We start from the raw sequence: 26,064 nt of genomic DNA on the forward strand, positions 1-26,064 counted from the left end.
GGCCCCGGCCCCGGCCCCGGCCCCGGCCCCGGCCCCGGCCCCGGCCCCGGCCCCGGCCCCGGCCCCGGCTCCGCCCCGAGCGGCCGCGGCGGCTGCGCAGCGGAGCGGGCCCGGCCCTGCCCCGGCCCTGCCCCGGCCCCGCCGCGCCGCCATGCTGCCCAACACCGGGTAAGGGCTCTCGGGGCGGGCGGGCTGCGGCCGGCGGGGGCTCGGCGGAGCCCCCTGAGCGCTGTCGCCCTGCGGGGCGGGCGGGACTCGCAGCCGGCCAGCGGTGAGGGGTTGTAGCGGAGGACACGCGTGTCCCCGCGGGGCCGGGCCAGCCGAGGGGCCCCGGGCAGCACCTGGGCCCCGGGACGAGCAGTTCGGATCGTACAGGGGACTTGAAGGGTGTTTTGCAAGGGAAATAGTTAGCGGAGGAGTTTAATGTAAATTAGGCACTGTATCAGTAATTTCATATGGAACGTTTATATCAAAGTATAATTACTTATTATTACTACTACTATTGTTGTTGTTATTGCTATTTTTGTTACTATTGTTGTGTAGTAATTTGGTCCTCTACTAGTGTCTTAACCTGGCAGTCAAGTTTTCTTCCTGTGCAGGATCGTAATTTAGAGGTGCTTTCTGCCTTTTTGGCTTTTCGGAGGTCAGCACTGCTAACAGCTGGGAAGATAAGTTATTATTTGTTTCTGTGTGTTATAAACAGAATTATGCAATTCCTAGATTCCTTAATGTGTGTAGGTTGCTTAAAGTGTCCTTGATGTGACCTGAAGGTCTTTACTGGCAGTCATCTGTGTGGGAAAGGAACCTATCTTAATGTTTTTCAAGATTGTAGGGCACAGATGTGAATTTGATGTTTTCTATCTTCTTATTCAACTCTGATGAAAGTGATGCAGATGTGACTTTCACAATACAGGTCATAAGAAATTTCAGCTGGGCAGATATGCTTTATAAACTTTAAACTATTGGGCTGCTAAGTGAATTAAGAAATAAATCTTTAGTCTTGCGAATATAACTAACTAACCACCACCCTCTGAGCCTGACCAACCAACCAGTTTTTTACCTGTCAGATTGCACATACATCCAGATCATAGCATCATGTCTTAAATATGCAGCAAAAATATTATGATAGTGTTGAAAGACTTGCATTCACCCACTCCATTGAGCAATGGACCTGCTTTTCCTACCAGTGTAACAGAAGTCTCTAAGCTTTTGATGCCCTTCTGCTGCAGGTGAACTTTGGTTTTCCTGACGCCACCCCAGCATGCCCTGGCAACGTTTCTAATTCCTTCTTTGTGGCTTGTCTTTGCACCCACACCTTGTATGACACTTTTGTTGGGAGCTGAATCACAAGTTCCCTGCATAGCCCTGCTGATATCAGCCTCCTGGTAAACCTTCTTGTCTTCCTGAGTAGACCGCTCCAGCCCCAGGCAGGGCTTAAAGCCCCATCAGCTTTTCTCTGCTGTTTTCTCCTCCAGGGCTGCCTCCTGTTGGATCCCATTTACCTTTTCCATGACTAAGGTGAATTGTGCTGACCTTGTACTGGTTGGTTGAAGGTAGAAACTAGATTCTGGCCTTACTTCATTGAGCTGTACACTTTGACTATTCATATCAAGTATTCCAGACTTGAACTTTTCTCACTGTGCTTGTGACTGAACTCATGGCTGTAGTTTTTTGTGGTTCACTGTTCTGTTTTGATATTTTTCTTGCCTTTCTAAGGCTCATAAGATTTTGCTGATAAAAACAGTTCGTAATGGCACCTTCAGGACCTGAGACCCCTGATCTCAGGTTGACTTCCTGAGATCCTGTAGATGACTAGCCTTGCCTCTTCAGGGGAAGAGGCATCTCCCCCTTTCTGCCCCATTCCAATTTTCTGCCTTTTGAAAGCAAACATCCTCCTAGATAGTATTTAAGAGATAGATGTTCTCAGATTAGAGGAGAAAAGAAACACATGTGAAACATGAGGGGGAGAAGGTTTAGCCCAGTCTGAAAGGAAAACTAATGGGAGCTCAGAGTGTAAGCTTTTGTAACATTTGTAATGTGCCACTTGTGATGCAAGCATAAAGTGAAGTTACTGTTGCACATTGTTTATATGAATTATTCAACAGAAGTTAAAAACCTGAAGCTCCTGGGTTTTGCTACAGTGTTACATAAAGCAATATAAGCTTTATGTGGAACACTGAAACAGGCATTCCTTTAATATGGAAAACCTGTTGTCTAAAAGGCTTTATCATTGAACATGTTTGTGGAGTTGATATGTGTCTTCAAAAATTCAGTGATATTGTGTTAGCCAGACAGCTTTCTCAGGGTTTAAAACTTGTTAGTTTCTCTAAGTTGATTGGACCTGTTTATTCGGAGAACCCATTGGACTACACCCAGTTACTGGGAAGCTGTCAAGTGTAGAAGATTTAAGAGAAAAATTGCCATTTCTGAAAATAAAGCTTTTGGCATTTGCATATGACACTGTGGTTCCAGACTTGGTACTTTATACCACGTTGATACATCAGTTTTGTGTTTAGAGCACTGTGATTAATAGAGTACAGAGATCTGTGTAGGTGTGTGTCTTGTTGGAAACTGGCATTTTGTTTGTACAAATTACTCCTTTTCCATTGCAGAATATAGCAGCTCTGTTGTAAAACAGTGTATTGGATATCTTTACAGAAAGGGAGAAATGTAACTGGGTGGCCTGTGTAACCTTCTTTATAGTGTTTGCAAACTTGGGATGTGGTCTTACATCAGTGGTACTTTTCTGTAGCTGTAGCCTTTTGTAGTCCCTGGGCTGTTTTCTTAGTAAGAGGACAAAGGCATTTACCTGGCTGGGAGACTGTGGTAATTACGTTTGCCCTTAGAGTCTGATAAAAGTCAAATGATTTACAGCTTCTGCTTTATTCTTCTCTTCTTTACCATCCACTTTCCCCTTCACCTTTAGGAAACTGGCAGGATGCACTCTCTTCATCACAGGCGCGAGTCGGGGCATTGGCAAGGCCATTGCTTTGAAAGCTGCCAAGGATGGCGCCAACATTGTGATAGCTGCCAAGACAGCTGAGCCCCATCCTACTCTTCCAGGGACTATCTACACTGCTGCAGAAGAAAGTAAGTTGTAACAAATGAAGGTGCTGGGCTGGGTGTATACTCTTGCTTAATTACTGTACCTGACTGAAAAAATGCATAGACTCTTAGTTCACCTTTACTAAAATAAGCTTAGTGCTTCTCTTGCCTCCCAGGAATGCTGTAATGTTGATGGGTGTATGTATATAAATGTAAAAATGCTATGCTATTTGAGGTGTATGAAATAAACATTTGCAGTGTTAAGATTTGTTTTGGCTTCCCTGTTCCTCATACAATGTGTTGAAAGGTCACACTTTTAAAAGGTCAGAAGTTTAAGAGTGTGATTTTCACTGCTGTCTTGAAGCAAGTCATTGCCTGAGACATTCTCAGAAGGTTCATGTTAGTTGTCCCATCTGAGAGCAAATTTTTAAATATTTAATTTTTAATTGTGCAGTTGAAGCAGCTGGAGGAAAGGCTTTGCCGTGCATTGTTAATGTGAGGGAAGAACAGCAAATCATTAATGCCGTGGAGAAAGCTGTAAAAACTTTTGGAGGTAAGTTAAGGCATGGGGGAAGGCAGGCACTAACAGGCAGATTGTTCACACGAAAAGGAAAAAGAACTACCTGCCTTATTCATGCTTTTTTTTCTTTAAAAGCTAATGTGAAATGGCTTACTTTAAACCAGGGATTGATATTTTGGTGAATAATGCAAGCGCCATCTCTCTGACGGGCACTTTGGAAACAGCAACGAAGAAGGTCAATCTTATGATGGATGTCAATGTACGAGGAACCTACCTTACGTAAGTGCTGAGAGAAAGAAGCAAAGCAATTGTAGCAGAATGTATGATGTTATTTCAGTTTTTCTGAGAAATCTGTAGCTGTCTTGCTGCCCTGGCATTTGAGTGCAGATACTCTGTGTGTGCTCATAGGAAATTGCTCAGTTTTTGGTCAGCTGATTTGAATTAATATTTCCAAGAATTATTTGCAAGTTGGAGTAAACAGAAACGTTACTACTGCAGTCATTAAATGTTCACAAGCCCCTCCATGCATGTAGGAAGAAAAAAGTAATTTGTTTCAAATTAAGCTCCAGCTCAGCTTTATTAAATGCTGATGCTCCTTTATTTCAAGGAAAATGACTACATTTTTGCATACATCAGATCAATATTTTACTTACCAGTTTTCTTCTCATAAGCTTCTTTTTCATGTTTAGAAACGTTGTATAACCATCCTTAAAGGAGAAATGTTAAAGATGTAACTTAATGATCCTAAGTGTTCTCCACCTACTTTCAGCTTATCAGTTCTGTTATTTATTTAAATGAACATACTAAGATTTGATTTCACAGTTCCTGGGGTCTTTATTTTCCACATATTTGGAGGTGGATTTAGCAGGTTGAATCATCGTTACATTTACAGGATGTAATTTAAAGCACCATCTTAAAACGAAGACTTTGATTTTCACAGGGTTTATAAAAAAAGCTCATGGAGATTCTCTAAATTCAGATGTTGCTTGGTGTGATCCGAAAGTTTTGTATCAAAGTATTACCACAGAATTATAGAATAGTTTGTGATAGAAGGCACCTTTAAATGTCATCTAGTCCTATTCTCCATCTAGACTAGATTGATTGCCATTCTCCTTCGTGCAGATCTGTCTGCTTGCAAGCTCTTTATAAATTGCTGAATGGATTCAACTGTATTGCTGTGGCAAGTTCCGTCTTCTCCTTCCTAGCCAATATTAACAGTGATTTTATTGATGTTACATCTAGCTATTCCAAATGAATGGGGAATTCTTATAGTGTACTTTTGGTCCTATTCTGCCTTGAAAAGATTAAAATTCAGGTTCTGTTTGCTGCAAGTGGAAGAGCATAAGAAAAATCAGTGCCTCTCAAGGATCTTTGTCATTGCTTTTGTAATTCTCAATTGAGAAAGCCTAGTGAAGCATTTTTGCCTTTTCTTCTTGCTTTGAATGTTGATTCTGATGGTAATTTGTGGAGACCTACTTTCAGTTTAATGTTCAGAAAATTACAATAGCTTAAAAAAAAAGATGTGGATTTTTTTCCCATGTAGAGGCAGTGCTAGGGGAGATGCCCCATCTTAACAATTATACTTGTTGACATAGAATCATGGAATCATGTTGAATCATGGAATGCACTGGGCTGGAAAAGACCTTAAAACATTGTCTGCTTACAAGCCCCTACCATGAGCAGAGACATCTCCCATGGACCAGGTTGCTTAGAGCTCATCCAGCCTGGCCTTGAACACTTCAGTGGGTGCAGAATCCACAATTTCTTAGGCAACCTGTTCCACTGTCTTACCACTCTCAGAGTAAAGAGTTTCTTCCTAATATTTAATCTCAACCCACCCTCTTTCAATTTAAAGCCATCCCCCCTTGTTCTCTCAGTCCATGCCCTTGTGGAAAGTTCCTCCCTCACCTTCTTGTAGCCCTTTTAGGTACTGGAAGGTTGCAGTAAGGTGACTCCAGAACTTGCTCTTCTCCAGGCAGAATAAATCTCAGCCTGTCCTTGCAAGAGAGCTGTTCCATCCCTCTGATCAGCTTGGTGGCATCCTCTGGAATTATCTCCTTCCTGTGCTGGAATCCCAGAGCTGGATGCAGGGTTCCAGGTGGGCTCTCACCAGAGCAGAGCAGAGCAGAGCAGAGGGGCAGAATCCCCTCCCTCCCCTGCTGCCCACACTGCTTTGGATGCAGCCCGGGACACGTTTGGCTTTCTGGGCTGGGAGTGCTGATGGCTGAGTCATGTCCAGCCTTTCATTCATGAGCATCCCCCTGGTCTTCCAGCAGGGCTGCTTTCAATCTGTTCATCCCCCAGCCTGTGTTGATACTGGGAGTGCCCTGACCCAGGTGCAGCATCTTGTTCGTGGTCTTGTTAAACCTCATGAGATTCCCATGGACTCCTCAAACTTGCCTAGGACCCTCTGTGGATGGCATCCTGACCTTCAGGTGTGTCAGCAGTACCAGTCAGTTTGGGATCATCTGCAAATTTGGTGAGGGTGCACTTGATCCCTTCATCTGTGTCATTGATGGAGACACGGAGTAACGCTGGTCCCAATACCAACCCATGAGGGACAGCACTTGTTGCTGATGTCCATCAGGATTCTGAACCATTGACCACTACCCTTTGGATGCTCCTGTCCAACCAGTCCCTTATCCACAGAACAGTCTGCCCATCAAATCTTCTCTCCCAATGCTAGATAGAAGAATGTTAAGAGGAATCTTCTCTAAAGTTATACAGACTAAATGACACCTGTAGTGCTATCCTTGTCCACTGGTGTAGTCCTTCCATTGTGGAAAGATATTTGATTGATCAGGGAGGACTTTACCAAGGTGAAGACCCTCTGATTGTCCCGAATCATCTCTGTATCATAGGATCACACCTGATTCTAGGAGGTTCCATGATCTTCCCAGGCATGAAGGTGAGTCTGACAGGTTGGTAGTTCCCAAGGTTCTGCTGACCACACTTTTTAGGCATTGGTATGTTTCCCTTTTTCCAGACACCTGGATCTTCACCTGATTCCACAATTTTTCAAATACAGAGAGTGGCTTGGCAACTGCATCATCTTATTCCCTCAGAACTGTAAGATGCATGTCATCAGGCCCCATGGGCTTATGTATGTTCAGTCTCCTCAGATGGTCAGAAACCTGATCTTCACTTAAAGTGGGAAGCACTTTGCTGTCCCAATCCCCATCCTCCTGTCCATTTACTTAAGAGGTATGGGAAGAGAAGTTGCCATTGAAGACTGAGGCAAAAAAAGTCGAGTTCCTCAGTCTTCTTGTCATCAGTTGTTACCAGTTTTCCAGCTTTGCTTATCCCAGAGTGCACGTGTATACACTGTCTTTGCCTTCCTTTTCTTGACTGGCAAATCTGTAGAAGCCCTTCTTGTTATTCTTTGCATCCCTTGTAAAGTTCAGCTTCACTTTGGCTTTCTTCACCCCAAACCTACACAAGTCTGTGCCCCTTTATTCTTCCTAGGATACTTCTCCCTGCTTCTACTGGCTCTGCATTTGTTTCTTGTCCTTTAGTTTGACCAGAAGTTCTTGTACTCATCCATGCCAGTCTCTTGCCTTCCTTGCCAATTTCTTGTGCCACTAGATCACTAGCTCTTGTGCTTTATGGAATGTGTCCTTAAAAATCTGCCAGTTCTGTTCTGCTCCGTTGTTTCTGGGGACAGCATTGTAAGGGCTCCTATTGACTAGTTCCTTGAAGACTTGGAATTTTGCTCTTCAGAAGCTCAGGACCCTGACTTTGCTTTGCCTGACCCATTTTCTTCTGTCTGTGAACTCCACCAGTGGGTGATCATTGCAGCCCAGGCTGTCTCTCATCTTGGGGTCCCTGATCAGCTCTTATAGGTTTGTGGCCATAAGGTCCAGTATGGCATCCCTTCTGGCAGGGTTATCACCTGAATTAAGGAGTTATGCTCCACGCATTCTCGGAATCCCCTGGACTGCCTACAGCTCACTCTGCTACTTTTCCGGCAAACACTGGGTTGGCTGAGGTCTCCCAGCAGGACAAGAGCCTGCGAGCCTTCCTGTAGCTGGAACAAGAAGGTCTCATCAATAGGCTACCCTTGGTCCAGGACCTGTAGTGACACCAAACACAAGGTTCCCTTTGTTGCCTCAATCTCTGTTTCTTACCCACAGACTTTTACCTGCTCATTGTTGTTCTTCTTCAGTTCACAGGTCATTCTTCAGAGGTGGTTCATCACATTTAATCCACTTCTTGATGCAGAGGGAAACCCCTCCATCTCTCCTTCCTCCCCTGTCCCTTCTGAACAGCCATCAATAGCTGCAGTTGAATAATGGGATTCATCCCACCAAGTTTCAATAATGGCAGCTAAGTTTCTTGGTTCCTATGCATTAAGAAATGAGGCATCTGTTAGTGAACCTGCCATTGAAAAGAGTTGAACCCCCAGGACAGTTAAGAAGATGGTAAATTATTTACTTTACTACTATGGTGATTTTGCTATTGAAGGTGTTGAAGTTTTCCCCTTTGTGGCTGAGATTCTGTGTGGGTCCTGTGGGAATATATGAATAGTTGGTGACTACTGTGGTGCTGTTTGCGCCCTATGAAACTTGATTAAAAATTCTCAAGCAGAGAACAAGTACAAACATGTGCCCTAGTGCTAGAAGTGAATTCAAAAGACAGTTTTTGGAAAGTAAAAGTTCCATTTTACAGAGATGTGTAAATTTCAAGTAGAATTCTCTTAGAAGAGAAGAGGTTCTCAGTTTTCTTTGGAATATTTGTAATAGCATTCTGCTATGCAGTACTATTACTTCAACATGGTTTTAAAAAAGAAATAGGAATGGGATTAGAAGAGAATATTTTTATGACTAAATGATGCTCTGCACTGCTGATTTTGGTTGTTGCCTTAGAGTGTTTTGTTGCCCCTTCCACGACTATTACAAGATTACGGCTTATGAGTATCTGGAAAATTAGCTTTTGTCAAAACTGATGCACTAGTTGGAGAATGTGGTCCAATTCGCAGGAATGAATACTAGGCCTAAGTGATCTGCAACAGATACTTTTTGTTGTTCTTTACATCAGTTAAATACTTGATATAAGAAGAGGCTTTTTCTTGGGCTGTTGAGAAAATTCTGGTCTACTTGTTTTGTTTTTACTGTAATGATAGGTGTTCCATAAAATAAGAGTCTGAATCCATCTTTCTCATCATATCTTTCTGATATGTCTGAATCCATCTTTCAGGTCTAAAGCATGCCTTCCTCACTTGAGGAAGAGTAAGAACCCCCATATCCTGAACCTTAGCCCACCTATGAATCTGAATCCCATGTGGTTTAAAAATCATTGTGGTGAGTAGCATTCAGAGCCTTTGTTTCTATTTTGTGAGAAATATATAAGTACCTGGTGAGGTGTGCAATAGTACCAGTGCAGAGTGGCAGATCTTGTATCTAGCGCCACATACAGACTGGCACTAATGGTTCCTCCAAGCATTTTGTAACTGACCTACAAAATATTGTTTTGTGGGAAAATGTAGGGCAGGTTTCAAGGCATCATCCATCCTTTTTGTTTTCAGGTTAAGTCTGTGCTTTTGTATGGGAATTGTTAGGATTACAAATTCTCTGCTCCAAATAGAGACTGAAACCCAAAATTAATTTTACTGATTCAGCTTCATGGGTTTTTTGGTTTTTTTTTTTACTTTGGATAAAGCTCAATGTCGTCTTTTAATATGGAAATTATTTTGAGGTGGAAAAAGAACTCCATGTTATCTTGAAGTTAGTGTTGCTCATTTTAAAACTGTAGCAAAAGTTTTCCATTTTGGACACTTGTCATGTTTCACTCCAGCAAGTTCCAGTTCTTTCTCCTGGAAAGTTTCTCTTCTCAAAGTAGGTAGCTAACAAGGATATAGATTTCCTGTCCCCCACTTTTTTTTGTCTACAGAGACTAGTTTGGCCCTTAAAAGCTAATATGCCTTAGGCATCTTAAAAAAAATGGATCACTCTTGTCAGTGTGCCGTGTATAAAAAAATCACCATGCAGCTAGGTTTCACCTTTATTTTTGGCAGGACATATGAAGCTTTCATTTTGTTTGCAGTGAAAAGATGACAGACTACATTTTGTTATGTGATGGAGATGGCAGGTAGAAGGAAGAAATTTTGACTCTAGGAAAATAATTTTTTCTGAAAGCCCTGAATTTTTCATGTGAACCAATTTTCTGTTTCATCTGCATTTCCTAATTAAAATTATATTTTACATAGAGTGTGAACTTTTTCTTAAATTTATTTTTAATTTATATTATTTTTTATTTATATTTATTTTTTAATTAATTTTTTCACTTCTTGTCTTAGCTTATACCATTTCTAAATATGGGATGTCCATGTGTGTTTTGGGAATGGCTGAAGAATTTAGAGGAGAAGTTGCTGTCAATGCTTTATGGCCTAAAACAGGTAATTTTTTTTTTTTTAAATATTACTGAAATAGTTACTTTCTGTATTTTGTCTGTTAAAGCTTGTTTTATTTGACACTGAATATACTTCAGACTTCTTCTGGAATAGATTCAAGTGACTGAGTAGTTCTTTTACATATTATTTTTTCATCCTGCATGGGTTCTGGTTTTCATTGCTAGTTCTCACTAGACTATTACCACTTTGATCTAAACTCACACATTTGGTTGAAGCATGTGTGTAGTGTTTGGCTTTTCTGTGCTTCTTCTGATGCACCCAGTGTTTTGGTTTGGACAGAATGACAAAAATAATTGTATGCTTTAATGAGTGGATATTGAACATCTGTGTATGTAGTACTAATTAGAATTCCTTGCTAGTTAAACTGTGAGAGCTTACTGACAAGACAGATACCTCTCTACATGCGGAAATAATTTTCAAAAGGCCTATTCCTAGAAATTTTGGCACAGTGCAATTCTGTGAAGAGTCATTCACAGAACCATCTGATTGCAAATTACAAGAAATTAAAGAGCTCTCCGGAAGGGAAATAAGCTCAATGCTCCCATGTTGTATTAGCTTTAGTTTTTTTTGTGTGGGTCAGTGAGGATAAGGGCTGCTGTTTGAGGTCTAGCCAGCTGTTTGCCAAGGAGGCCAGTCTCTTTTCCCCAAATTTATCTATGGGCAGAAATGTTACTGAGTGTTAAAAACAATACTAAATAGAGGGTAATCTGGCCCTTTAGTGGTATAAGTCCAGTCACTGTGTTAGAAAACAATACAACAGTGTTTATTTCCTCAACAACTGCAAGCAAGGGAGAAGGAAGAGGAGATAAAAGTATAAACCAAGATCCTTTTCTGATGATGGTACTCCAGTTTAAGAAGTGTTTGTACACAGACACTTTGCAATGTTTTCCTGTTAGGAGTTGCAGGCCTCTTTTAACCTTTAGTGGGAACTGAAACTCTCTGACCTCCTTTCTCTAAAATGAGAAATGTGAGGAAAACTTAACTATTTCAGACAAAATCAGCCAAATTTCTCAGCTTGAGTACAGTAGGTGATCATCATTTGAACAGTTGGGTTGGTGTGTCTGACAGACTTGGTCCTTTTTCACTGGTCTGGATACTTGCATCTTAAATGATTCCAGCAAATGGATGCCTCATAGTTCTGCTCACTCTATGAGTTCTACCCTCAGAAATATTTTGGTAAGGGATTGACTTTTAAAATTATAATTACATCTTTCATGATAATTATATCATCATGTAACCTATACTATTTTGAAGAACAGTAAGATCTTCATCTGTGATGTACTGAAGGCAACTACACACATAACTTAAGAATATGGATTGCCTTGTGGTGAAGTCAAAGTTCACCTTTTGGAGCTCAAGTATGTGTTTTTTGGGTTTTCTTTTGTATTTCTGAGGCAGTTGAAAGAAATGTGCACTTGTTAACACATACTTGCTTCTTAAGTGCCCCAGGAAAACATGAAAAAATTTTCTATGGAGATTTCCCAGTATCTGTGTCATCTGGAATGGAACCATGAAACCTGATTCTTGGTCTTTAGCTCCCTAGATCCCACTCATCCCCTCTGTATTCTCTTTAAAATGGCACTGCTAAATGGATTTTATATCTCCTCAGAAGCCAGTAGGTGGGAGTAACTTGGTTTCTCATTAACAAAGGTGACCTTTTACCTACTATTGTGTGGTTTTTGGTCATTGACTGATTTAGCAATGTATATTGCCTATGAGAGTTAGGGATAGTAAAGGAATTAATCCAGAGTATCTCATTCAGATAGACAGACATGAAACTGCAGACAACCAATTTCACTTATTTTTTCATGAAAAGGGTGTTACAAGATTGCCAGTGTCTTGTAAGTGCACATATTCATATACTGCATAGACACATTATGTGGATCCTACACAGCTTTCTTATTCTGAATGTGCTGGGAAAAACATCCACTACTATTGTGGAAATGAGTCTGTGGTTTTATGGGTCCTGTTAAAAACTAAAGAATTTTTTTTCTGCAGAGACCAGCTGATTATACTAGGTATTTATTTTGCAACGTAGCTGTTTCCCCCACGTTGCAAAATAAATCTGAATAATTTGACGTCTTTTTTTTTCATGGCAAGGGAAAAATGAACCTGTGAAAATTTCTCTCTCCCTACCACAATGGAGATTTTTTCAGATGGGTGGCTAACTTTATAAACAGAAGTTACATTAAGTCTTATATCACATAGTTGAGTACATTATTTCTTTCTAGTTTTGGCAAATGCTGCAGCACTCCAAGTATCAGTAGTAGTACCTGTGTCTCAGATGTGGTCTGGTATTAAAGAATGTCTAAGATGGTACTAATAAAACTTCTATACAATCTGACATTCCTAATGTGGGGAAGCTGAAAAGAGAAACCAAATACAAATACAGTTGTATCTTTCTCTTGAGTATTACATTTCCACTGTGTCCTTGGTAACATACCCATACCTGCTAAAATAAGAAGAGAACACTCTGGGAGCTGCTACTGGTTACAGAGTGAAGCTAATACTTGTTCCCCACATGATCCTGCAGAACATGAGGCTTGGAAATGCAGGAAGATTCAATTTTCAGATGAAAACAATATATATTCTAATAAATGCTTTTTTAAAATAAAGATTCCTCTATGTGAGATGCTACAAAGAAATCAAAAAAAGTAATTAAGCTTTTTATAAAATCAAAGGTATACAAGCAGAGCTTTTCATTTGCAGAAATCATGCCTGCTCATTCAGTGATGCCTCCATGAAAACTGATGTGACATCAAGTATAAAAGATCATAATGTGTGAATTCTCCAGTACAAAAAAAACATGCTTTTGAAAGGTTTATCTTCCAAAAGTTAAAAAGTTAACTTTCTTGGGATCATCCAGAGAAGCAGTGTTACAGACTTCAAGGGTATCTGAAATACAGTTGCGAAGTTCCTAATTTAAAAGCCCACTATCATCTCACACAAGTGTGTTTACCCTCAGTGTTAGTATGGATGCCAGGATCGGTTCTTTTATCTGATTCTTTAAACACATGAAGGTATGTTGGTAATAAGAAGCCAGAGTTCTCCATTTATCTAAAAGTAAAAGAGGACATCTGTCAAAAGGGCAAAGGGCAATCCTGTCACAGAAAGTGCAGAGGGATAATAGAGGTGTCCTGGGACAGAACTGGGAGTCATGTGCATTAGAGGCAAACCCACATCACTTTATATGAAATGAATGTAGTAATGTGAGCCGGACTATGAGGCAGTACTGTTTGAAACCTTTTTTGCTTCAATCTATGCAGATAGGGTGACTGTGCTTAGAAGAATAATAGTTAATAGTAACAGAGAAGTGGCAGACCTGTGGGCCAGGAAAAGCAAGCAGCTTAATGAATCCTCAGAATAAATATTTAAGCAAACAGAACTTGTTAAATTTCATCATAGTATTTGACTATGAAATATTCTCTGAACTCTTGGTAGTTATTAAAAAAAAATCATGCAGAGCAGATACTACTTCAGAAGATCAATAAAAGGCAAATTTATTGACTTCCTTAAAGATGAGAAAAAGACTTAGGTAGACCTACATGTATGTACAGTATATCTATTTGTTACTTTTTATTTAGATGTGTACTTATAGCAGTTCAGTTGATTTGAAAAAAAAGAAGCTGAGGTTGCTTAATGGTAAATGAAACCTGGAAGCTAATTCTCATCACAGAAGACTAAAGTAATGAAGTCAACAGGGCCGTCTACACACTTGACACTCTCCTAGAAAATACTTGGACAGGAGCTCTCAGCCCAGTGCTGAAGACTTCTATCCTTTTTCCTAGTACTTACTTTGAAAGGTGAATGAATGATCCAGCTCAGGATACATGTGTCCTGCACAGCACCTATTTTTTTTTTGCTATTTAAGGAATGTTGGGATCATTTCTCTAATCAAAATTGCTGTTACTTTGTGTGGAATGGAAGCACTGAAAGGAATACAAAAATTTGGTTTATTCTTCTGCTTCCCTGATCTTCTGGCCTGATATGTAGGAAAGGATTTGTGAATCTGTTTCAAAACTTAGGGGGTAGAGTGTTGAGTTTTAAATAGCATATTGGAAAAACTAATGAGGCAGAACATAAGAGGGAAAAACAGTAAGATGCCAAATGTCAAAACCTGCAATCAGTCAGCCTTTCATGGAATAGGATAAAAAAAATGGAATGGATACCTCAGTCTGGAAGAACAAATTACAGATTTAAGACAGCAGCATGCCACAATGTCAGTAGCTCCTATGGTAAAAACCTAAAGACTAGTGGAATGGCATAGAAGTAATAGAATTGCTTAATAAAAGAATCAGAATAGGCAATGCAGATTTTATTCTTAGGTCTAACACAGCATTTCTGTGGAAAACTGAACAAGTAATGTGAGGTTTTCTTATTGCTTTCTCACTAGTTTAGGAGAAACAGCTTAGTAGCTAGTGGGAATTACCAAAAGACTAAAAGTAAGCATCAAGACTTTCAGTGTGATAATCACCAAAACTAATTCTTCTTTATAACTGATGTGTCATACATTCACTTTGAGGAAAACCATTATCCTGTTAATTTTTCATGTCCTGAACAACTGGTGAAAACTGGTGGGCTGATAAATATTTAGAGGTGTGTGAATGTTATAGTGTTCTGGCCTTTTTGATTCCTGTGATAGTTTCATGGATTTTTACTGTTGCTTGTGAAGAATTATTTGTTGGTTGGTAGTATTTCACAGCTTCTGTCTTCCTAGAATTTCCTTTTGCCTGAAAGGAAAATTAAGTTTGTTTACTTGTGGAATTAAGGAGAATTGCTTGTCATCAGTGTTAAAGCTTTGTTTTCTTTCCCTCCAAACTTTCTAGCCATACATACAGCTGCTATGGATATGCTGGGAGGAGCTGGAATAGAAAAACAGTGCAGGAAAACAGACATCCTGGCAGATGCTGCATATTGCATTTTGACAAAGCCAAAAACTTTCACTGGGAACTTCATTATTGATGAAGTTCTGCTGAGAGAAGAAGGAGTTAAGGATTTTGACGTTTATGCAATTGCACCAGGTAAAAGAGATCTTTAAAGGTGAGGAGTTCAAGAAGGAGGGAAGGATATATGGGGAATATTAATACAGTTTTGTTTCCCAGGGTTCTTGAATTAGTTTATAAAAAATGTTGCTTTGCCTCAGCTTTGAGAGCATGCCTTACTGGAAAGCTCATATGTATCCAGAGTTTAATAATTAAGAAATTCTTTAATGAAAGGAAAATCTACCTGCACTATTGATGTTTATTTAACAGCTCATGAGATAGATTTTTATCTACATTTTTTCTTCTGTGATGTTCTTCATTGCAACCTTGGAAGCCTTCTAGGTCAGATTTTAAATGAACAAATCTATAAACATCCTACTTCATGCTCTGCTTTTCCTTTAAATTTACTTATAAACTGAGATACAGTACTACTTGACTGTAGTTTCAGATAAAATTGATTCTTTCTGTGTAAATCCAGTTGACTTGGATTTATTATTACACTTTTCCTCCCTCTTAGGTCACCCTCTGGTGCCTGACTTCTTCTTAGATGTTGAAATTGACACTACAGCTATGAAGCAAGAAAGAGACGGTAGGGAAAACACTGTGTGTACAAGTCCATAATTTCCATAATTAATTTCATTTCACAGTAGTGAATGCCCTCAAGCATTTTAGCAAAACTCCTCTTCTCATTTGGAGAGTAAGATTTATAGAAGTGACTATGTAGTCAAAACTGGGAAAAAACATCATACCTCCTGAAGAACTTTGATGATGTAAAATGAGTACATTATTTTGAATAATTCTATTTTAATCATCTGAATTATGGTAGTAGGAAGGTCCCAGGTAAGTTTTGCTGGAAAAAGAAATTATACTGCAAACAGTGTATTTTGCAGCAGTATCTTCTTTACATTGCTCATTTATGCCAAAGAATATGGCATAAAGCTTCCATGGCTTCTTACATGAAATGTGCACAATGTACACAATGAAAATAACTCTTGGAATAAATGTAGAAATTTTTTTAGAAAAGCGTTGCTTTTGCTTTTTCAAAAGTGTTGTATGTCAGGGTGAAGGGCAACTAAGAATGCTGAGCTGGCTTTATATGAGTGTCAAAGTAGGGATAAGGCCAGAGTAGAGGTGGCAAACTTGCAAGTGTTCCTTTCTGTTGGAAATACTCCTTGGGCAGTCACACATTATGCCAGGGGCAAGTGGTGTTAGTTCCTTGGGCTCCCAGTGCAGGTTATTTTTTAGGGACTCATGCAATAGACCTAAGTATTTTTTGAGACTGAAAACACCTAAGAGACTTTAAACAGGATTTTAAGGGGCTGTTCAACTTGATTGGCTTTGTAAATTGCAAAAGATTTCCATTATTGTTAAATGTGCATATTCACTATGGTGAAGTAAACCACTGATCAAAGCAGTAAATTGATTTCCACCTTAAAAGCCTTTGCAGAAGAATTTATGAAAATATGCATGTTCTTTTGAAGATAGACAAGTCAGAAGTGTTTTGGGGTGAAAGTGATGGCAATTAAAGACACTGATTTTTTCTTTTTAATGTTGTCAGGAATAGTGTATGGATTACATTAGAAAAGTGTTGTGTGAGCATCTGTAATGAGCTGTGAACAGTCAGGATTAGAATTTTACTGTGATTTTATTTTCAATTTTCTTTTGATCTATCAGAAATCGAAATTTATTGCAGAATTACATTTAGTGATGTACACCTACTCAGATTCCTGGGTGGAGAAGGCATCCCTTAACACTGTTAAAACTGAAATGGTAAAATATTAATTTTCCCTACTTTGAAGCTTAAATCTTTTCAAATGGAGTTCTCTGCTTATGTTTCTACATTCATTTGTAAAGTGATTTGCATTTGAAAGATAAAAGTATTCTTTCTCATAGGTGCTGCCCAAGAGGAGAAGAAATTAAGTGGATCCCAGCAGGAAGGAGCAGATGGAGCGAAGGTTAAGACAGAATCTGCTGCAGCCAAGCCATCAGGTCCCGTTGCAGAGACATTCCGAGTTATTCAAGGGGCACTGACTGAAGAGCATGTGAAAAGTACTCAGGGTGTCTTTCAGTTTGAGCTGTCTGGTAAGACCATCGCTTGTGCAACCTTGCCTAGCAAAAGGCACTGGGCATTTTCAAACAGAATCACTTTGGAAGCTGTCCCAAAGCAGACCGGCTCCTCTTCTCTTCTGTGTGACGCTCCAGGCCCACCCGAGCGGGCGTCGGGAGCCGCTGCCCTCGTGCCGCACGCGGAGCCTCTGTCCCGGCTGGCACAGGGCTGGTGTGGGAACAGACAGGGCGCTCTCGGGGCCACGGGAGAAGTGCCACCAGCTCTGTGAGCAAAGCGCAGCCTCTGGGCTGTCCTGCCCATGGCCCCGGCTCGTGGGGCTTGGGGCGTCACAGGGGACAAGCGGTGGCTCCTTGCTGAGCATCCACCACAGAACCGCTGCAAAGGCACTCGGCTGCGGCCTCTCTGGCAGAGAGGGAGGGCACAGCGCTCTCACCTGGGCGCTGCCTTCTCACCTCCCTTCACTCCCTGTCCAGGTGACGGTGGAGGCACTTGGTATATTGACCTGAAGACCAAGGGTGGGAGCGCTGGCTTCGGAAAGCCTCCGGTGACAGCTGATGTGGTTATGAGCATGTCGAGCGTCGACTTTGTGAAAATGTTCACAGGTGAGGGACAAAGGCCTTTGTCAAGGGACACAGCTCCCAGGGCCCAGAAAAGCTTCTGCTGATGTGGGAGTAGAGCAGCTTCTTGCTTTGTGATCTGGGATTGGAGGAACTCTCAGCTTTTTGTGGCTCAAGGGAAAGTGCAGGCGGGAACTGCTTGGATTTTTCTGCACTCCTATGTCCTGTGAAGAGGAAGAGTGCAAAAGGTTACACTGCTTTTATTAACCAGGTGCTGACATTTCAGCAGCCAGTGTATCTTCAAGAAGAATCCAGTCAATGTGTTTGACTTTGTGCTCTGCACATGTCTGAGCAGTGTTTCCTAAATGTGCACTGCTTTTACCAGGAGGACTTGGTACCAATATAGATGCTGAGGTTTCACTGTTCTTGTGCAAAGGCTTTTTCTAGTTCCTTTGGTATTCTGATGGTTCTGTTTCTTCTTTTTAGGTAAATTAAAGCCAACTCTGGCCTTCATGTCTGGAAAATTAAGGATTAAAGGAAACATGGCACTAGCAATAAAGCTTGAGAAGATGCTTTCACAGCTTACTTCTAAACTGTGAGGGGAAACCCATACTAGCACAACAGTGGCCTTTCATATATAACTGCAATGTTGTTTAAAATTTTAGTCCTTTTTTTTCTGATGCAGTGTAAGAAATACTGATAAAATGTGAGATTTTTATAGAAGAAATAATTCACTCTGATTAAGAAGGTGTCTATGATTAAACTAATTCCTTCTCAGGAACACTTAGGTTCAAGGTGTTTTCTTTATTTCTGTTCCTCTGGGTCAATGTAGGGTGTCTGAAATGAGTTTTTCCCCACGTAGCTGATTATGCACATATCCCATGGAAAAGGTGGGTAGAGCAAATGGCACTCTGTAGATCAATGCTAGAAGTGCTGTGCTGAATTTACTAAGCTGGTTTAGAAGTAGAGGTAATGTAGTCACTTTAACAGAGCTTTAATTAGACCAGGTACATTCATAACTCATATTTTTCTTTCATGAGTTAATTACCTACATGTGTTCTCATACCTCTGTATTGCACTGAGTTAGGCTGCACGGCCACACAAAGTGATAAGTAGGTTTCCTTCTTATGCAAAGGTACACTTGCACATATGCATGCTCATGTGCTCTCTTTCTCTTCCCCTATCCCCCTACATCCCTGCAGCCAGTCATTTCCCCTTCCTTCCATTTGGCTGGTAAAGATTTAAGCTCACCAGTAAAATGATGCATGCCTCCACTTTGTAAGTTCCCAAGTGCAAACAATGACTGCCACTTCATGTGACAGCATCTGCAAAGCCAGATGGACCAACCTCTTAAAATGTTTATTCTTGGTGGCCAAAAGAACTGCCCAGAATCTGCATCATTCACTCTTCTGAGCAAGCTGAGAAGGTTGCAAGACTTAGGATTTATTTCTTGATTAACTTAGAAGCCCAACTTTTAAAGCCTGTGCTTGTTTGAAATTGCTTATGACCTGCATTGAGAAGGTCACATCTGTATTGCTTTCATCACAGTTCACAGAATCACAGAATAGGTTAGTTTGGAAGGGACCACATTGGGTCATCTGGTCCAACCTCCCTGTTCAAGCAGCTTTGTCCTAGAGCACAGAATTGAGTCCAGATGATTCTTGAATATCTTCAGTGAGGGAGTCTCTTCAACCTTTTGGACAGCCTGTTCCAGTGTGCAGTCAAGGACACAGTAAAAGAGTTCCTCATATTCGAGTGGAAATTCCAGTTCATCAGTTTTGCCTCTTGGTCTATTGCTTGGTAACACTGAGAAAAGCCTGGATCCATTCTCTTGGCATCCTCCCTTCGGATAATTGCAGATATTGATGAGGTAAGGCAGTTGAATTGTGGTATAAAACTAATTCACATCTGCCCTGCAGTCCCTGGAATCTTGAAAAACAATTAGATAGGTTCCTTTCTCACCAGGCAGAAGGGCCACGGGCTGCTGAAGGAGGGAAAGAGAGGAGCTGGCTTATCCCATGTTGGGCATTATGGTAGCACAGCAAAGGGTGGCTCTAGCCAGGGGGTAGCACCAGTGGGCTGTAATGTGACCACTCCCAGTCCAGCCTGCACATTGGACTGTGCTCAGCAGCTGCGCTCAGCTGAGCCATCAGCATGGCCATCAGCCTGAGGCTCCACAAGGTCTAACTACCTACCAGTGCCACCAGTCCCAGGGGCTGTGCCCAAAAGCTTCAGGCTCCACTGGGCAGTGTCTGCTTGCTACCCCCATCATGGCATCTGAGTTGGTCACCACTCAGTCCCTGACTGCTGGACTGCTGACCCCAGATTATTATCAATCTGCTCAGATCTGGCAGCTGAAGAGTAGCAGAAGTGCTGGCAGAAGTGCTGGCACACACCAGGCCATGGAAGCAAAGGCTGTTTCCAGCACTGGAAACCGGAGTCCTCTGGAGGAGACCAAACATCTCAAGTGGCAGTGATAATACATACATAAAGAAGTTTTGTGCTCTGCTCTCTGCACTGCAGAAACCCCCACGGTCCTGGGGCGCAGCGGGGAAGGACACCCCTCTGCCCTCCCAAATGCATTCCCCTCCGATGGAGCAGCATCCACCTGGAGCTAGCTCCTGACCCCGCAGCTACTCGCAGGAGAACGTGGAGCGCCCTTCTCTTCCAGGAACTACTCCTTTAATTTAGTGTTTTCCCCATCAGCCTCTTGCGCCGCTGCGCCGTGCCGCGTTGCAGCGACGCCTGCCCGGCTGCCCCCGCTGGCCCTGGCTCAGGCGCTCCGCCAGTGCCTCCCTCTGCCAGCTGCACCTCACTGCCAGCCCGCAGCCGGGGCTGCACCCTGGGAGGGCATGAGGAAATGCAGTCCTGCAGAAGGAGGTGGTGAACAAGGTCCTAGTGAGCACTGTCAGCTGGGCCCTGAGTGTCCTGAAGACAATGAGATGATATTTTAGGCCAGCAACTGGCTCTGAAAACACCGTGTGTTCTCTATAGGACAGTCCCAACACTTTTGCAGGTGTCTTTGGCCCTGTCCTTTGTGTAGTGTGTAATGTATGTGTTTACATGCTTTTTCAAATTCAGTTCCATTAATTCTCATGGGAAAATCGTCACTACCTTGTCGTTCTGATTGGGAACGGCTAAAAAGAACGACATGGACTCTCAAGGGAGTCACAACACGAGAATTCTCTGGTTTATTACTTCAGGCCTGTTTTATAGACTGGTACGTGGAAGGTACAGAAAAGAAACTCTTATTGGTTAGCAAAGTGCTACATCACCATCATTGGTCAGTGGGGCTCACTACCCCCCTGACTCTCTCCTGCAAGGAAAACAAGAGGACAAACAGCACCTGGCAATTGTTTTCTGTCTCTGAGGATTGTTTTGAAATCCTCCTATGAATTTCTCAGGCTAGCTTCTCAGGCAGGACTGAGAGGCCATGGGCCTGCAGCCTGCTCCAAAGCTAGCATCCATACTACCTGTTCACTGAGACTGTTTAGGAATATGTCTTTGGGGAATACTAGATTTTAGCTGAATCTTCCTCTCATCTTGCCATTGAACAAACAGTCGGTGGAGTGCACTGTTTTCAGGAAAGAAGAAAAGCTTCAGTTACTTAATTTCCTTTCCACCTGAGAAACCTTTTTGTTTTTGGTATAGACTTACATAAGCTCATTTAATTGGGTACATTTCTACTGATTTAAGAGACGTTACACCAACCACTGTGAATGTATGTTACGGGCTTCCAGGTACTCTGGAGACAACAGAAGTCTATTCAATTCCACTAGAGCTACAAGAGCCACTCCAGGGGCAGTACATGTGCTTTTAGTGACTCATGTTAGCCCCTCTACAATGACTGTAGCAGAGATGGTTCAGTGGCAGGAAATTAAGATATCAAGTGCCTGGCACAACATTTGTTTGTTCAGGGTCAGGACTTTGAACTGAATTATAGAAGATTGCAGAGGTTTTTAGAACTGGAATTTGCAAATTGCAATACATTTCTTCTACCAATGTTTTAAACAGCTAAGCATCTACTTTCAGAGGATCTTCTGGGGAACAGCTATTTCTATAGACAGCATTGTTTCCACCACTCCCTCAAAAGCAGTCTGTTTAACACAGCAAGATGACATTTTCAGCTCACAAGGATGAAAATAATAACAACTTGTACTGCATATTGTAAAGTTTTATATATGTTACCAAAATGGGAAAAACAAAGCAGTTTCATGAATACATTACAGTAACTTAGTTACTAGCATATTTAATTTACCAGTTCATCAGGATTCATGGTAGTGGTTTTTTTTAGGATTTCTTTTTAGCAGTGATATAGGCACAGGCCGGAGACTAGTTACCGTATCAAGCATTTGCATCTCTTCCAACCAAGAGAAACTCCCAAAACTATAGTACTATTTAGTCAAAATTCCATTTTTTCAATAAAAAGAATGTTTGAAATCTTGTTTTACTCATTACTTACATAATTCATCTCTATTCCCTTGCTTGTGGCCTGATACTGGTTTCACATTTTGACCAGCATTATCACTGCTTAGTACACTTTAAGATTGTCTTTTTTCCTTCTTTTGCCTGTACACCATACTCCAAGCTTTCTTGGAACAGTCCAAGGTATTTGATTATCCTTAACTTAAGTCAGAATAGCGGAGGAAGTGAAAATCTTCCAGCTCAGGTTCTTTTTTAAGCTATCTGATAGGAGATTAACTTTGATCTGGTTATGCATGATCTGGTTAATCACATCAAAATCTAGCCAAATTGGTCCAAGTTTGTATAATTATCAGCTATTCCTCACTGTCTGTGACCACCAGTGTTCTGCATGTGCATCCACAACATGGCTCTCACAGAGAGGAGTAACTTATTTTGCACACAGGTGAATGCATATTTTGCAGCTCTAAGTGACACATCGCAGTGGGCAGAGGCAAAAATATAAGGAGGCTTAGAGAAGGCAGCACAAAGCACCACTGTCAGGTGCCCCTGCAATGTTACTCAGGGCATTATGAGGACCTTTCCGTGATGGAAAATGTGTGGGCTCAAAGAAAGTCACCTGTGGAACTGTGAAGCTTGTCCAGGACATCATAGTCTGGCATCTCCTGATCTATACAGAGCAAATGAAACAAAAGACCACTTAGGGCACCTAGAGATAGGATTGATGTTCTCATGTGCCAGCTCTATACGCCATGATTTTTCTATTGAAGACCCCTACTCCTCCATGTTTAAGGTGACGGACAAACTACAAACAGAAGAAAAGAAGAAACCTCCTCCATTGTCAGCTGAAGCATTCCTAGTCTCTTCCTGTGTTTTCCAACTCATGAGGGTACCTGTCATTCAGATGTACTGGTATAAAACTGTGTGGTCCTCTATGAACCAGAATGGGAAATGCAACCAGGGAAATTATGTCTTTTTTCTTCAAGTTAACCCACATGAATTCTGCAACTTTCTTAAAATAAAAAAAACAGACCACAAACCAAAAAAGACCCAAAAACCAACCAACCAAAACCACAAACCCACAAAACACAGCAAAATCTAAACAAAATAGCAAAACCAAAACAATAGAGAAAGTTATATTTTGTTCTGTAACAGTAGGAAATAAATAACGGAAGCTGGGTACATAAAGCTGAGTATACATGGATCTTTGTGCAGAACAGAAAGTATACCATGAATGTGCATGCCTTCAACAGTAACACTACTACATTATTTTACTTCTTCAGTTTGTCGATCTGGTTTATCAGAAGTCAGCAAAGTCTTTACAGCTAGTCATATAAGAATTTACTCAATGGACAAATCAAACTATTTGGGTAAAGCATTATCATTTGTAGGATATCCTCTGTCCTTCTAGAAACATCTCCTTGCCACCTGCTGCTTTTGAGAACTTCCTCTGATGTTCAGCTGGGTGTGGTTCTCCCGGAGACCTCTAACCTACATCAGTGCCCATGGTGCCTCCCTTAACCATGCAGCTGACTCAGATATTATGTTACACTGGGATGATCAGTGTCAAGCTCAGTTATATTTTTCCTCAGAAACAGCTGGCTTAATTGCACGTGTCCTCTGATTATTACTGTGCAAACAAAAACGTGGAATAGCAAATATCCTGAGTCAGGATAACAACAGCTAAAACACAGAATTCTACCAGAATTCGTTATCTAGTTAGGAACCATATTTTCCACTGCAAGCTATCTCATTATCAATTCTAAACAACTTTTGAATCCATAAAAAAGGATTTCTATGATCTTGCTGCAATGGAAACCTCTTCCTATACATTCCATAGTCTAAAATTTGAGTTGGTTGAAAGGAATTAATGATTGAGACAAATGAAGTTCAGTAGCCATGTATGAAATCTTCAGAAACTATAGCTAAAGAGCTGTAAAATAGAAACAGCAGACAACCTCATTAGAGCTTTTAGTGTCATTCAAGCAGCTTTCCTCTTGATGGCATGAATGAAGAATATATGGTGTGGTGTGGTGTGGTATGGCATGTTTATGGATATGATGTGGCATGGCATGACATGGTATGGTGAGGTATGGAAGGACCATTGTGCTCACAAATAAAGTGCACAAGACTACCTCTACATGGAATAGCTTCCCTTGCTAAAAGAGACCGTGTGTTAGCAATTCACCTTTGTTAAGAATTTTCTGTCTTCTCTAGGGAATTTTTAAATCTGTGTCTCTTTAAGATCTACTTGTCTGCGTTTTCTGTTTACAGCATGACTTCAGTGCTTACAGGCAAGTCCCCCTCTTTCATATTCTTCTATGTTGGTCATACTGTGCAAGTCAATGGAATTTATAAAACCTATGAGTCTCACTGCCAGCCTGAAAAATAAAAGGAGCACATATGGTGAGTGTTGGTCGCTGTTTGTTTGTTTGTTTGTTTTTGTTTGTTTGTTTGTTTGTTTGTTTATTCATTTGCCCCCAAGGTCTTTGCAGTTGGCTTTGAGGAGGGAACTTCTGCTCTGGAAGATAGGTGGAAGCTGGGGGAGGGCTGGAAACACTGGCTCGCTCGGTTAAAGCGTGGCGCTAATAACGCTGAAGTCGTGTGTTCGATTCATTTAAGAGCTGGGCTCGATGGTCCTTGTGGATCCTTTCCAGCTCAGAACCTGCCGCGACTCTGTGAAGATCCCCTGAGGAGGGAGGGCACGATGGCTGGCCAGACCATTCTGTTCTCGCCGCTGTCCCTCAGGGAGCCGGGAGCAGCAGGGCACGACACGGAGTTTGACCACGCGGGGGCGCCTGTGAGTAGTCAGGATGAGGCGGTCGCCGGAGCATTTCGGGAAGCGAGACACTCGCAGGTAAAAACCCCCTTCAGTGCAGGGGGTTCCTCTGACTTCACCTAGCAGTCAGTGAAAATAATCACCCTATTGCCTATATGTACTCTAGACAGCACAGGGGTAACAACTTCATGCTTGAAAAGCATGCCATTTAAAAACACCGTGACAGACCTAGAGGGTTTTTACCTACAACAGGAAGGGAGAGAAAGAGAAGAGAAACAAAGTGTGCAGTTTAGGGATGCCAGTCTAGAAACATCTCCTTGCCACATTGACACATAGAAGATACCCCGAATATATCAAATTTCGTGCATGTACTGCTGCAACAAAGAAAAGTTCCTCAGCTTAACATAATGAGGACAATGCAACAGCAGAAAATTAATCTGCAGAAGAGATTTTTCGTGATTTCTTAAATAAAGCAGACAGCAGATCTTGCCAGTAGGCATGAAATTCTAAACAAAAAAAAATTTGTAAGCCAGAGAACATCAGTCTGGAGTAATAGCATCCTGCAAAAATATTATTAAAACTAATCAAAGAAAGAAATAAATGATATTTGAAACAGCTTGAAAATTAGGTAACATCCATCAGTTTTAAAGCTGCTGGAGGCACTTTGTGCTGTTTTATTCTCAGTCTGAGCTTAAATGAAGAAGAAATACAAGAGCAGTTTTTCTAGGGGGAGAGCACAAGGTCATCGTGACCTATCTCACAGACAGAGCATATTTTTAAACCCTTGATGTTTTTACCTGACCTTGAAGATAAGAGAAGAATCTTAGAAGGACCAAGCAGTAGAGAGCTGTTTTTAAGTTATGAGAAAAGTTTAATCGTTCTTGACTTGAACACTTATGAATCAGGTCAGGAGGCTTAAGCTGAAAATATTGCAACAATTCCAAGGAGAGAACATCAAAGTCTCTTCCTTTTTTCTTACTAATCAGCAGATAAAGGAAAGCCTTCCATTATTTAAAAAAATCCAACAACCTAGTGGGAGACTTAATTATTATTAATTTGAAGCCAGGAGACAAGTCATACATTCAACAGCTAAAGAGTATGACTTTGATAAAGTAGTAGTGAATATATAAGACCTATTTTTTTTTGGTAAAATCTCATTACATTCATTCTCCATATATTGGCTGAAGCCAAGAGAAACTTTTAAGCTAGATATCTGATAATTGTTTTGGCTTTGCCTCGTGTATTTAATAGACTAAACCAATGAAATCTAGGGAAAGGATCA

General features: G+C 41.2%; 1 protein-coding gene and 1 long non-coding RNA gene across 2 annotated transcripts; both read left to right on the top strand.

Annotated features, from left to right (window-relative positions):
- Positions 1-66: 66 nt before the first annotated feature.
- On the top strand, positions 67-18,362 carry HSDL2 (hydroxysteroid dehydrogenase like 2). Its single transcript, XM_086869619.1, has 11 exons — positions 67-168; positions 2,927-3,090; positions 3,500-3,598; positions 3,730-3,844; positions 8,762-8,865; positions 9,861-9,959; positions 14,801-14,995; positions 15,474-15,545; positions 16,850-17,038; positions 17,498-17,626; positions 18,068-18,362. The coding sequence occupies exons 1-11, from the start codon at positions 152-154 to the stop codon at positions 18,178-18,180; spliced, it is 1,296 nt and encodes a 431-aa protein (XP_086725745.1). The 5' UTR covers positions 67-151; the 3' UTR covers positions 18,181-18,362.
- Positions 18,363-24,277: 5,915 nt separating this feature from the next.
- LOC147648282 (uncharacterized) lies at positions 24,278-25,362 on the top strand. The gene is made up of 2 exons (XR_015281127.1): positions 24,278-24,409; positions 24,661-25,362. It is a non-coding gene; the product is annotated as an uncharacterized LOC147648282 (long non-coding RNA).
- The last annotated feature ends 702 nt before the right edge of the window (positions 25,363-26,064 follow it).

Source organism: Cyanistes caeruleus, chromosome Z (genome assembly GCF_971803275.1).
Source record: "Cyanistes caeruleus chromosome Z, bCyaCae1.hap1.1, whole genome shotgun sequence".
NCBI classification, from domain to species: Eukaryota; Metazoa; Chordata; class Aves; order Passeriformes; family Paridae; genus Cyanistes; species Cyanistes caeruleus.

Excerpts from the sequence above, each read along its gene's own strand:
- HSDL2 (XM_086869619.1), top strand. Across the intron at positions 3,091-3,499 it reads CTACACTGCTGCAGAAGAAA|TTGAAGCAGCTGGAGGAAAG; the intron begins GTAAGTTGTAAC and ends TTAATTGTGCAG. Across the intron at positions 17,627-18,067 it reads CTTTGTGAAAATGTTCACAG|GTAAATTAAAGCCAACTCTG; the intron begins GTGAGGGACAAA and ends TCTTCTTTTTAG.